The 14713-nt window shown below is 40.2% G+C and overlaps 1 protein-coding gene across 8 annotated transcripts in view; it reads right to left on the reverse strand.

Moving 5' to 3' along the window:
• The window catches only part of TCF12 (transcription factor 12), a 340614-nt gene that overhangs the window by 86984 nt on the left and 238917 nt on the right, over positions 1–14713 (reverse strand). For all 8 annotated transcript variants that reach the window (XM_064267498.1, XM_064267499.1, XM_064267497.1 and 5 more), the window contains 2 exons: positions 8688–8823; positions 3207–3259 (listed from right to left, as the gene is read on the reverse strand). In XM_064267498.1, the coding sequence (XP_064123568.1) occupies positions 3207–3259; positions 8688–8823 (189 nt within the window). The remainder of the gene's footprint in view (positions 1–3206; positions 3260–8687; positions 8824–14713) is intronic.

A 14713-nucleotide genomic window follows, 5' to 3' on the forward strand; every position in this document is an offset into this window, starting at 1 on the left:
CAAGCACGATGTCTTTCTCCTGGGACTGGTCTCTCCTGATAATATGTCCAAAGTATGTGAGACGCAGTCTCGACATCCTTGCTTCTAAGGAGTGTTCTGGTTATAATTCTTCCAAGACAGATTTGTTGGTTCTTCTGGCAGCCCATGGTATATTCAATATTCCTTGCCAACCCCAAAATTCAAAGGCAGCAATTCTTCAACCTTCCTTATTCATTGTTCAGGTTTCTGGTGCATATGAGGCAACTGAAAACACTATGGCTTGGGTCAGGCACACCTTAGTCTTCAAGGTGACATTTTTCCTTTTTAACATTTTAAAGAGGTCTTTTATATATCACAGTTTACCAAAACAAAAACAAAAAAGGGCCCCTAACCAATGCTCTATGGTCAAATTACATAGACTGGCAATGCTCTGCACGTGAAGTAACCTTATCATTGTTTTTGTAGCAGTATTAGCAGTACAATCCTAACTTAGCTCTTTCACCTTTTCTTTAGCAAAAGTAGATTAAAGACAGACTGAACAGGCAGAAAACTGTGAAATAAGAGATATTACTGTCAAGTTTCTAGTTTCGTATAGGTAGAGTAATATTCAAATTATCATGAAATAATTAAAAAGTGGGGCATAAAAAAGACAATAGACTAAAAAAAATTCAGCCTATTGTCATTTTTATGCCCCACTTTTTATAATCCACACTATCAAAAGTTCTATAACCTGAATATTTTTCAACTAAAGCTGTGAAATAGAAACTTTCAGTTCACATTTAGGCACCGCAAAGGTATGCTGTGTGATCGTAAGAGCTCTCAGGAGTTGATAATTTATCAAAGTGGTTTTTTTTTTTTCTTCCTCTTTTATGAATTTGAGGTTTCCAGCTAAGATTTAACTGAAAATATACTTTTAATTATCTAAATGCTTTTGTTATTTACATATTTTTAATAACATTTAATATGTTTAAATACTGTTTTCACCTGTATTGGTTTCAAAGTAGCATGACCACGTTTGATGCAGATGTTAAACATTGAAGGCTCTGAATTCCGTTTAAAAACCTAATGAATCCAAAACTAAGCTAGCTAGTAAAATACAATATATGACGAGGCTTGCAAAATCTCCTAGTGGTTCTCAAGGAAATCCAAGTTTAGCTGGGATTCAGTGCCTCTTCCTTTCTCTGTGGCTCATCTGGACACCTAAGACAACATGAGCACCAGCTCCAAATATGGAGCCCTGGTGGTGCAGTGGTTAAGTGCTTGACTGCTAACCTAAAGGTCAGTGGTTCAAACCCACCAGCTGCTCCACGGGAGAAAGATGTGGCAGTCTGCTTCCATACAGACTTACAGCCTTGGAAACCCTATGGGGCAATTCTACTCTGTCCTGTAAGTTCACTAAGAGTTGGAATTGACTAGATGGCAACGGGTTAATGGGTTACCTCCAAGTAGTGAATGCGGTTATAATCAGGATGAAAAGGAACACCCATGACCCTCAGCCTCTACTCTCCTTCCAGGCTCTTTCTGGCCATTTTGCCCTTTTTTTCCTCCATTGTAAAAGTGAAAGAACTGTGAAACACTGAATATTGTTTCTCAAAATTAATGTCAGACAAGGAGAAATTAGATGAATTTTTCATTTACTCATCTGATTATTTTTCTTACCTGTATGATTCTACTAAATATTAATAGGTAATTTAACTTTTATTAGTCTCACAGAATGACAGTAATAAATTACAAGAAAACTGCTGTTATGTGTTTTAGCAGTTCTAATATGATTTGTTAATCGAGCAGAAATCATCTGTTATACTGTTGAACCACCTACCCTGCACAGCATACAACTGTTAAAATGTAAATTGCCCAACTATTTTTAGCTGCTGCTAAAAAAAAAAAAAAAAAAATCCTGTCTTGGGGAATAATGATTTAAGGCATTGTGTTCATTTTGTTTATCAAGCAACTATTCAGCCTCTAGTAGGCCCAAGTGCTGAGGCAGCAAAAGCTTTGAAGAATGTCTGCAGCTGCAACCCAACCTTCCAGGTAGGCTGCAGGTTCACAGCACAGCTGCCCTAAGCTGCATAAAACTCAGATCCATCTGGAACTGAGTTTCCAAGAGGATTTCAAATTCAAGTTTTCACGTATCACATGGAAGAGAAGGCAGGGAACAACACAGGAAAGGAGAGAAGTAAACAACCAGGAAGACACTATCTCTACTTTGGCCTCAAAAAACAAAAAGCTCAGACCCATGGTGCTCCTTCTAGACAACTACTTGCCAAGCCGGAGATTCCATTCAGTCTGCACTTGGATGAGCTGTGAGGTACCCCGCAGCACCTGCGCCCATGTGCTAAGCACTGCCACATAAAAGTACAACACCATTTACACAACAAAGGGATGTGCCCTACAAGGCACTGGAACCTCCATCCAACAGCCTCGCTCCCCATTTGTTCTCAGCAAAGTGAAAGAGGGAAAAAATCTCCCCTCCTTGCACCAGAAGTTTTTAAAACGGTAGGTTTACCATGCAGGTTCGTTTATAAACACGTTTACTTCTTGAAGGTATAAAGTATATTTAATACCACAAACACCCCTACAGCATTAGATTATCACAGTCATTAATGACTCTTCCACCAAACCTTTCCTATCTCCTTCATCAAAGCCCTTTATTCTCAAAGGATACATTTTTGAGCAAAGAGGGATCAACAAACTAGTTGCTTGAAAGCTTTCCTGATGCTAGGCTGAAGTTAGGAAAGGCTTAATGAAGGCTTTAAAATCCACAAGGGCTTCACAATGAACATCTGACTTGGTGATTTATGCATATTAATAACCTTAGTCCTACTGCGGCAAGCTGAGCCGAACATGTCCTCCGAATCTTAATGTCTTTAGCTCCACTGGGATTATTACAAATGTAAATTTCTAAGATTCTCAGCTATTAATCTCTGTCTGTCCTCCTGTTCAGCAACATAATGACTAATTAAACATCAAAAGACCTGCACAGGAGATCTTCTTTGACAGCTACCGGGCCAGTCCTCTTCCCAAGAGGGGAATTCAAATGACAGGGACTTGGGGTAAGAGCATAGAGTAAGCTACAAATCATTGCAGAGAAATCTAAAATGTGGATTCATCTCAATGATTCCATTAAGCAGAGAACAGTTACTATGTAAAGTGTGTCTTCAGCACCAACAGAATAAATACTGAACACCAAAAACCAGTTGTTTACCGAGTTAAAAAAGGGTACTTACTGAAGAAGGCAAACCGGGAGGCACCTTTCTGACTTTCTTTGCTTGCAAAGGATCTGCACATGGAAAACAATATACTTCATTAGTATATTACATTAGAGGAATCAGACTTCAACTGGGCTGGGAAGAATTTTACCTCCTAGTGCCTGCCTTGTTTTCCAGTGCAAAACACGTTCTCCTCCTAATAAAGTAAAACATCCTGAAATGGTTACCCAGCCCGTAAGTTTGGGAAAACAGCAGCAAACAAGGCAAAACAAAAATGAAAACAACAATCCAAAAGCACAGGGGAGGGAAGGGAATTTTCATTTGTTAAGTTTACCTGCTAACCAAAAGGTCGGCAGTTTGAATCTACCAGCTGCTCCCTGGAAACCTAATGGGGCAGTTCTACTCTGTCCAACAGGGTTATTATGAGTCTGAATCAACTCTGTGGAAACTGGCTTGGTGTTTTTTTTTTTTTTTTTGGTAAGTTCCTGCTACTTGCCATAGGGTAGCTATGAGTCGGAATCAACTTGAAGGCAGTGGGTTTTAAACCAGGCATTTCACATCATTCATCTCCGTTTCATTTGCAGAAGGGTATTTGGTGCAACAGGTCATGTCAGGAATGTGACTCCTTAACGGAGATATAAAGTGAGTGTCTGCATCACACTGAGAGTCACGTCAGAGACAAGCTACACAAACTATTAACCGTGAGCATCATACACAATGTCATCAGTGTATCTGTGAGAACATTTACTTTACTGACAAGTAGTTAGGACTACAGCTTCAGCACAAATTGCTGTACAGTTTATTCTTAAATATAAACTTATACCCAAGGAAGACCTAGATGGAGGAGTATATTTCTAATCCACAAATGATTAATACAAATGAAAGCATGAGCATGTTCATATGCCCAATCAGCCTTACCTGGGATTTTAATTTTACTTAGCTTTAAAATGTAAGACTTGGCCATCTTATTTATTTATTGTAAAATACATAAAAGTAACAAGCACAGCTTTCTAACTTTATATGAACAATGGATTAAATTCAGGCTTTCAGGGGTTCATTTTTAGGAAGACAGAATGCATGAGAAGGCTGATGTAAAGTACAGTATTTCTGAAAACTGTAAAAATGAGAAAAAGCAAGCATGATATTTCCTGAGTCATAAACTGTTTGACACAAGACGTGTGGTTGTCTAAGAGGTTGTCTAAGAGAGGCTGGGAACTCTCTACTGGGAATATCCCAGGAAGCTGCAAAGCTAAAAAAGCAACTTCATAAGTAGCATGTGGAAAAATTTCATGCAATAAAAAGGAGAAAAATCGTTCACTAGCATCTCTGTTCCTATCCCAGAGGCAGCCTGTATTGCCTTAAAACAAAATGTGCCAAAGATAAACAACACCCGGCACACTCTATGTTTGCGAAATTTAAAGGCAAAAGCTTGGTTCTTTGTGAGGTTTTTCTACAGCCCAACTCTTCACAACTAACACAGCATCTCTTAGGCAAAACCCACACTCTTTATACCAACAGTCTACTGAACTCTCTGCGGGGCAATGGATTGCTTTTATATGGCCTTCCTCACCATGGTCTTGTAACTCCCATTGAATGACTGAGTATAATCGGAGGCAGACTTTTCAACAGGCAAGGTAAACGTGGTGCTTACCATGCTAACAAGATCATCTGTAGTGGACAATTTCACATCTTTGATGTGGTGAAATCCATGTGAAATTGTTCACTACAGATTAGAAAGAAAGCACATGTAAGCTCATGCTTACCCTGCTTACTGGGTTGTCAGGACCTGTAAATTTGTAAAAACAGGCTTTGATTCTGTAGGAAGGTACTATGGGGTCAGGAGAGAGACAGATGCCAGCCATACCTAGAAGCAGAACCTTTGATGTGACAAAAAAATGTGAATCTGGTAAGCAAGGTAACCACTGTGCTTACTTTGCCTATTGGATAATCCACCCCTGGGTGGGACTATGCAAATAAGGTATACGGAACCCTAAGAAGCAGACTGGTCAGTTTTGCCATCCTGCTAGGCTTAAAAGAGAGCCAATCCCAGAGCAGGGGGGCCTCACTACCAAGAAAGAGGAGCTACAAGTGGAGCAGGTCCTTTGGACACCTGGGATTCCTGCACTGAGAACCTCCTAGACTCAGACGACAGAGAGGGAGAGAACTGTAACACCTGAGATGGTGCCAAGAGGGTGAGAAGCAGCAGCAGAACCAGGAGACCGGCAAGAGATGGCATGGTGGCTTCCAAGCCCACAGAGCGAGAAAGCTAAGGTCCTTTGAGCAGGAGGTTTGCTGACGGAGTGGGGTGCCTCTGGGCACTTGTGGGCAGAGCTAAGCTTGCTGACCCATGGAGCTAGAGAGCTGAATGCCTTCAGGCCAAGGGTTCCTGGCACAGCGGGGTGCTTCTGGGCACTTACTGGTATAGCAAAAGTGCTTTGTAACACTTGCTCAAGCAGGGCAGAGGCTGGGCCGAGGGGCCGGGGGCCAGAGAGAGGCCTGCCTGCAGGCACAGCTGAGAAGAGGCTGTCCTGACTGAAGAAATGTATCCTGAGTCCTTCCTGATGCTGAATTATAACTTGTTAGAGTATGGTCTGTGAGTTCTGTGTAGCCATTGCAATCAATGCATTGCAATCATTGCAACGCAGCAGAGAAGTAGAGAGTGCTGTGGGACGGATGGCTGGTGCCACAAATGGTAAACAGGTCAGAAAGTGCTGAGGTGAGTCTGACATCCACCTCATAGGAATCAGCTTTGGGCTACTGATGCTGACCTTGATTCTCCTCCTTCCCCAGCCGTCACGAAGTCAGATGAGACGATTCTGCCACCATGCCATTTTCACAAGTTTCTATTAGTTTGGAATCTACCACTCTACTTTATAAAAGATGTTGCTACTTAGTTTGGGCCAGTTTTTCCCAGGGGAGTGAACAGAAATGTTTCTACTGTATTTTTATCTCATCATCAGCTGCCACTATAAAATTGTATACATGATGTCTGATTTAAAATCATGAGCTTGGAATTCAGAGTTCACTTTTGGGAGGCTTCAAAGTATAGTAGTTAAAAGAATAATCTGGCTGGGTTCAAATTTCAACTCCATCCTATAAAAGGTGTATGAGCTTGGGCAAGTTACTTAGCCTCTTTGAGCTTCAGTATATAAAGAAGGGGTATCACCTCCTGGAGTCATTGTGATGAAGATAATACATGAAAGACACCCAGGGTGGTGCCTACTGCACGGTGACTCTTAATAAATTTCAGCCATCACTCTTAGGTTTATATTAAATTCTCTGGCAAAATAATTATGAATTGGATAATTAATGTTTTTCAGAATGTCTGTTTCCTGAATTATCTACATAGATTCAGCTGCTGCTGGGGTTGGTGTAGATGATCTCCGAAGTCTTTTGAACCTTGAGATTTTATGAAAAGTTGCAATGCCAAGAAGGAGCAGCTAAGATCAAGAGATAACAATGAAGAATAAAATCATAATCCACTTAGTCAGGAGGCAAATGGGCCTTCCTGGGCATCAAAGTGAGCCACCATATAACACTGTGATCTTGGCTAAGTTATTTAGCTTCTCTGAGTCTTGGTTTCCTCATCTGTGACGTGAGGTTACTATCATGACCTCAAAGTTTTTGTGAAGCTGTGGTGTGTATAGTCCGGGCACAGAGGAGACTCTCAAACAACTGAAGATGACATAACCTTTAATTTATAGAAAAGCTGAGTTTTAAGTCTGGGTTTTTATGAAACCCACCCTTTCCTTTTCATAGCTATTCTAATAGTTCATTCTCCCCCTATGTGAACTCTTAGTAATAGCGTCTATAGTAGCGCTTTTTGTCACAGTGTGTGCTCACACAGCATACTAACAAGATATCTCTTTTAAGTGACATTGACATACCTCCCCTCAAATGAATGTCTCTAGCCTGACTAACTCATTTGGTGAGAAACAAGAGTGGAGACGGAGAAAAGGCATTTTACAATTTATCATTTCTTTAATAACAAAAAATAGACTGGTTTAAGTCATCTGGGCTCACTAAGTCATCTGGGCTCACTCTAACAGTATACATACTAAATCATCCACAATACTGGGAGCAGGCCACGTCTCATCAGAGCTCTCAGTGCTGGATGTGGAGATCCATCATTAGGCCTCTTTATGCCCCAAGCATACCCTAGACCTAGAGACTTAGGATATTTCACTTAAATATAGGTTTGACAGAAGGTAGATACATAACTTAGAGGCTGTCAACAAGTATTTGTGGAGTGAATAACCATGGCATATTTTCTTTTGGTAGGCAATATTTATTTTAGCAGCAGGCCTATGCTTCATATAAATGGTCTTTACAACTTTAATTTTCTCGAATAAAAGATTTGTTGGTAGAAATCCCCCCAAATCCCCATACTCACACACGGACTGGATTAGGAGTCAGAGTCTACCAGAAGCTTGCTGTAAGCAGCAACATGAAACAGATCGGCCTGGCTAGGCTATGTGTAAGATACAAAAGACGGAAGCTAAGGAAAATCGGGGGCTGACCATTTCATGGGAACAGTGTTCCTTTTGAGGTGATGTTTTGGAATTACGTACAGCTGACGACTGCCTAACATTGTGAAAGTCCTAAAAGCCACTGATTGGTACCCTTGAAAATGGTTAGCTTCGTGTTATTTGAATTTTACCTCAGTAAAAAAATGAGGGGGTAAAAACAATTAATAAGCTAAGAACACTGGACTTCCAGTCAGGAAATCATGAATTTTACCCTGGGTAAACCACCTACAAACTCTATGAATGTGTCCTCTTTTGAGCTTCAGTTTTATGTTAAATCTAGGATTACATCCATAGAAGTTATGGCATCGATGGAATCAGAATGTATATAAAACTGCTTTGTAAACTCAGCAGTATATAAATTTTAATCAAAAACAAGATTTTAATATTAATACACAGATTTTCTGTTATAAGAGGAAAAACTGGTTAAGTCCCGTTTTTCACTATTTACAGTAAAACCTGCCAAAGTGGGAACTGTGTAAGGTGGAAACCTGTCAGAGAAGGAAAATGCAAATATTTTCCACTAAAACAAGTGATAGAAAATGTGGTAAGACTACACCCCGTCAAGGGTGGAAAAGTTGCGACCAGGAAAGACAAGTCAGTCCTGGGGCGTTCCGGCTCTCAAGAGATTTTACTTTAGTTCCTCTTATATTGAAAAAAAATATTGAAGACCAGGAAAAAGTGTTAAATTGGTTGTCCGAAACTGGTTAAAATTATGGCGTGGGGACTGAAGGCATCAGAGTAGTCATCCCAAAATTACTTATGGCCCAGTTGTTAATAAAAAATTTATGATGTATTTGTAAATGTGAAAATTTATTAAATATCTAATGGATATATTATTTTTATGTAGCTAAACCCCAACACCAACATGATACCAAGAAATCAAGTGTCCTCTAAAAGCACCACCAGAAGCAAAGACGAAACCGGAAACGAAATTTGTAGGATGGTGGTGTTCTCCATAAAGCACACTCACCAAGTGCTGCAGAGTCATGGAGTGGTCTTCTTCTGGAACTTGTAGCAGAGAATGAATAGTATGGCGTCCCAGGTTTTCCTGAAGAAGACAGCTGGGCTGGGCTCCCAAGCCCTAGATCTTGTCTCAGGAGACTAGACTACAAAACAAGGCCAAGGAAAAAATTATCTTCCCGCTGATACTAACCCAAACCTGACAATGTCATTGCTTCTGAATTATTGATAGTAACCTTCGACAATGCCTCAGACTTAAGCATCCAATATGTATTTGTTTAATTGAGTTAAATTAGGCCATCTGCTTAGGCCTATTATTTTCTTTTTCCCCCCACCCTCATTATCAATGGTTTCTAGTAGTTATGTAGATCCATATAACGTTAGGGTTGAGAGACACTTTAGTTAACATGTAGTTCTGCGTTTAATGCACGAACCTCCTCTAGAATATTTTTGAAAATGGGTCACCCAGCCTTTGCTCGAATGCTTTTATGATCACACAAAGCAGTTGATTCTGTTCTTTTTTCCTTTTTGGATAGGTCTCATTGTTTGGAGATTGCCAATGATTTCATGGTTAGCCACTCCTGTTTTCTTCAATTGTGTCTTATGATCTGGAGTCAGTGTCTTCCTCACCATCCCTTGACACTGGCCTCTGGAGTTTCTTTTCTTATGTTTTTCAAAGTGTCTCAGAAAACAGAGAGCCTGAAATGGAGGCCAGTGCCCCAGATGTGTCCTGATCAGTGTGGTTTTCAACATTTAAACAACCCACTCGTGTTCACTCATACTCAGAGGCTAAGAGTGACCACACCCGGTGACCCTTTAGTTTTTCTCAGAGGCTGCTATTAAGTCATGTCCCTCCAACATTGTCCTCGTTCAGCTAGTGCTTTCTGGTCTCAAATACAAGACTTCACATTTATCTCTGAAAAGTTTCATCTTGTTTTATTTGGTCCATAATAATCATCCTTCCTATCTTTTTTAGATTCTGGTCTGTCTGTTAGCCTTTCTGGTGTCTGAGCATCAAAGATGTGATTAAAAAACAAACGAACAAAAAACATGAGGATGACAGGGCTGAGGAGAGAGCCCTGAGGTATGCCACAGGGACGACATTAGACTTTGTCAAGTGCTTTGCTGAAATCCAGATTCAGCAGCCCTGACCTACTAACCCAGCAAGTCTATCATAAAGCCAAAGAGATTAGCCTGGCAGAATCTGGCTCCAAGCTTTCTGCTAGGTGAAGTAAAGACAGACCACATTGGCTCGAAAAACAGGAGTAAAGACTCACTAGGAAACAACGCTGAATACAACTGAGAGGATGCCCTCAAGCGGGAAGACCTGTGATTCCCCTTGACATTTACTGTCATCCTCCTACCTATATTCAACACCCCTTACTGCCATCACCAGGAGCCCAGGTGGCACAGTGGTTAAACTGACTGACTGCTAACGGAAAGGCTGACGGTTTCAAGCCACTAGCGGCTCCATGGGAGAAAGACATGGCAGTCTCCTTCCATAAGGTTTACAGCCTTGGAAATGCTACGGGGCAGTTCTACTCTGTCCTATCAGGGTCGCTGTGAGCCAGAATCGACTCGACGGCAGTGGGTTTACTGCCATCACCAGACTCTCCGGTAGTTTCCTTTCTGCCACTGAGTATCATAAAGGTACTGAGAAATAAATAACCTCAGCTCTATTAAGGAACAGTAACCACAGTAGCCCAGTCCCAGCCTCAATCTTAGTAGTCAGAAAAGCTCCCATTTCAGTTTACTATTTAATGATTTTAAATTTCTTTGATGTTTCAGAATTTTTTTTTTTTTTTTAATTAAGGTGAAGTCCACATAAGATTAACCATTTTAAAGTATAACAAAAAAACCCTGTTGCCGTGGAGTTAAATTCCGTCTCAGTGTACAGGTCGGTGGCACCTTGTGCAGGCCCAACAGGGGCAACCATCGCCTCTATCAAGTCCCCAAACATGTTCATCACCCCAAAAAGGAAAAGCCCATACTCGTTAAACAGCCATTCCCCATTCCCCCTTCCTCCAGATCCTGGTAAACACCAATCTGCTCTCTGTCTCTGTGGATTTACACATTCCAGATATTCCATTTAAATGGAATCATACAATGTGCGACCTTTTCTTTGTGGCTTCGTTCATTTGGCATAATGTTTTTGGGGTTCATCCACATTGAAGCATGTGTCAGTATTTCATTCCTTTTTATGGCATAAACTAAGCCATTGTACAGACAGAGCAATTTGTTTATCTCTTCATCAGCTGATAGATACTTGGGTTGTTTCTGCTCTTTGACTACGGTGAATGGTGCTGCTGAGATCATTTATGTACAAGCATCTGTGTGAACACCTGCTTTCAGGGTGAACACTTAGGGGTGGGTTTGCTGCAAATGCTTAACATACCTGGTTGTTAACTGAAAGGCTGGAGGTTTGCGTCCACCCAGAGGCACATCGGAAGAAAGGCCTGCGATCTGCTTCGGTGCGGGGGCAGGGGGATCAGCCACTAAAAATCCTATGGAGCACAGCTGTACTTGCAGGGTCACCATGAGTTAGGGTCCACTGGGTTAAACGTCTTTTGATGTGCTTGTTGGCCAAGTATATATCTTCTTTAGAGAAATGTCTATTCATGTTCCTTGACCAGTTTTAAAGTTTTTTTTTTTTTTGCTGTTACGTTCTAGGAGTTCTGTATGTATTCTGAATAATAGCACCTTATCACATGTATTATCTTCAGTTTTCTAGGTTGTCTCTTCACCTTCTTGATAATGTCCTTTGATGTACAAAATTTCTAATTTTGACAAAGTCTAATTTATTTTTTCTTGTGCTCATGCTTTTGGTGTCATATGTAAGAACTTATCACCAAATCTAAGGTCATGAAGAAATTCCCCTATGTTTTCTTCTAAGGGTTTTACAGTTTTAGTTTATATTTATGTCACTGATTTATTTTTAGTTAATCTGTGTATATGGGGAAAGGTAGGAGTCCAAGTTCATTTTTTTGCAAGTGGAGATCCAGTTGCTGTTAGCAGCATTTGTTTGACTGTTCTTTCCCCACTGAATGGTCTTGGCGCACTTTTCAAAAACTGATTGGCCATCAACACTGTTTGGCTACCTGGTGCCCTTTCAAAATTCCACACAAATTTGAGGATCAGCTTTCCCATTTTTGCAAAAAAAAAAAAAAAAAAAAATCATTGGAATTATGATAGATTGCATTGAATCTGTAGGCTGCTTTAGACAGTACTGCCATCTTAACAATATTAAGTCTTCCAATCCATGAATGGAAGACGTCTTTCCGTTAATTTTTCTTTATTTTGGCAATGTTTTGTAGTTTTTACAACCTCCTTGGTTAAATTTATTTCAAAAAAAAAAACCAAACCCAGTGCCATCGAGTCAATTCCGACTCATAGCGACCCTACAGGACAGAGTATTTTATTCTTTTGGATACTATTGTTAATGAAATTGTTTTCTAGTTTCCTTTTCAATTGTTCCCTGGTAGTGTATAGAAATACAACTAATTTTTGTTTGTTGCTCTTGTATTCTGCAACTTTCCTGAATTCATTTGTTGATGTTGTTGTTGCTAGTTGCCATCAAGTCATAGCAACTCTATGTACAACAGAACGAATCACTACCTGGTCCTGCGCCGTCCTCACAAATGTTATGCATAAGTCCACTGTTGCAGCCATTGTGTCAATATGTATTCCTCTTTTCTGCTGAACTTCTACCTTACCAAGTATGACATCCTTCTCCAGGGACTGATCCCTCCTCATAACATGTTCAAAGTATGTGGCACATAGTCTCGCCATCCTTATTTCTGGTCATACTCCTTCAAAGACAGATTCGTTCTTTTGGCATTTGATATTCTTGTCCAACATCACAATTCAAAGGCATCAATTATTCTTCAGTCTTCCTTATTCAACGTCCAGCTTTCATATACATATGAGGTGACTGAAAACACTATGGCTTAGATCAGGCATACCTTAGTTTTCAAAGTGGTATCTTTGCTTTTCAACACTTTAAAGAGGTCTTTTGCAGCAGATTTGTCCAATGTACTGTGTCTTTTATTTCTTGACTGCTGCATCCATGAGTGTTGATTGAGGATCCAAGTCAAATAAAATCCTTGACAACTTCAATCTTTTCTCTGTTTATCATGCTGTTACTTATCGGTCCAGTTGTGAGGATTTTTATGTTGAGATGTAATCTATACTGAAGGCTGTGGTCTCTGATCTTGATCGGTATGTGCTTCAACAAGTCTTCTTCACTTTCAGAAAGCAAGGCTGTGTCATCTGCATAACGCAGGTTGTTAATGAGTCCTTCTCCAATCCTGATGCCCCATTCTTCTTGATATAGTCCGGCTTCTTAGATTATTTGCTCAGCATACAGACTGAATACTTACAGGGAAAGGATACAACCCTGATGCACACCTTTTCTGACTTTAATCCACTCAGTGTCCCCTTGCTCTGTTTGAACAACTGCCTCAGGTTCCTCATGACCACGATTAAGTGTTTTGGAATTCTCATTCTTTGCAACATTATCCATAATTTGTTATGAGCCAGCCACACAGTCAAATGTCTTTCCATAGTCAATAACACAGGTAAACATCCTTCTGGTATTCTCTGCTTACAGCCAAGGTCTATCTGACATCAGCGATAATACCTTCCGTTTCACATCCTCTTCTGAATCCGGCTTGAATTTCTGGCAATTCCCTGTCGATATACTGCTACAGCCACTTTTGAATGATCTTCAGCAAAATTTTACTTTCATGTGATATTAATCATATTGTTCGATAATTTCCATATTCAGTTGGATCACCTTTCTTGGGACTAGGCGTAAATATGAATCTCTTCCAGTCAGTTGGCCAGGTAGCTGTCTTCCAAATTTCTTGGCATAGACAAATGAGCACCTCTAGCCCTGCATCCACTTGTTGAAACATCTCAATTGATATTCCATCAATTCCTGGAGCCTTGTTTTTCACCAATGCCTTCAGCGCAGCTTGGACTTCTTCCTTGGTTCCTGATCATATGTTACGTCCTGAAGTGGCTGAACGTCAACCAATTCTTTTTGGTATAGTGACTCTGTGTATTCCTTCCATCTTCTCTCGATGCTTCCTGCGTCGTTTAATATTTTCCCTGTAGAATTCTTCAATATTGCAACTTGAAGCTTGAAATTTTTCTTCAGTTCTTTCAGCTTGAGAAATGTTGACAGTATTGTTCCCTTTTGGTTTTCTATCTCTAGGTCTTTGCATATGTCATTATAATACTTTATTTTGTTTTCTCAAGCCACCCTTTGAAATCTTCTGTTCAGCTCTTTGACTTCATCATTTCTTTCTTTTGCTTTAGCTACTCAACATTTAAAAGCAAATTTCAGAGTCTTTTCTGACATCCATTTTGGCCTTTTCTTTCTTACCTCTCTTTTTAATGACCTCTTGCTTTCTTCATGTATGATGTCCTTCTACTACTCGTCTGGTCTTTGGTCATTAGTGTTCAACGTGTCAAATCTATTCTTGAGATGGTCTCTAAATTCAGGTGGGATATACTCAAGTTTGTACTTTGGTTCTCATGGACTTGTTCCAATTTTCTTCAGTTTCAACTTGAACTTTCATGTGAGTAACTGATGGTCTGATCCACAGTCCCCTGGCCTTGTTTTGACTGATGATATTGAGCTTTTCCATTGTCTCTTCCCACAGATGTAGTCTATTTGATTACTGTGTATTCCACCTAGTGAAGTCCACCTGTATAGTCGCTGTTGATGTTGGTGAAAGAACGTATCTGCAGTGAAGAAGTCATTGGTCTTACAAAATTCTATTATGTGATCTCCAAGACCATTTCTATCACTGAGGCCATATTTTCCAACTACCGATCCTTTTTGTCTCCAGCTTCTGGATTCCAATCACCAGTGATTATCAATGCATCCTGGCTGCATGTTCGATCAATTTCAGACTGAATAAGTTGGTAAAAATCTTCAATTTCTGGATCTTTGGCCTTAGCAATTGGTGCGCAAATTTGAATAATCATATTGACTGATCTTCCTTGTAGGCACGTGGATATTATCCT

This window comes from Loxodonta africana, chromosome 13, assembly GCF_030014295.1.
Source record: "Loxodonta africana isolate mLoxAfr1 chromosome 13, mLoxAfr1.hap2, whole genome shotgun sequence".
Taxonomy (NCBI): Eukaryota; Metazoa; Chordata; class Mammalia; order Proboscidea; family Elephantidae; genus Loxodonta; species Loxodonta africana.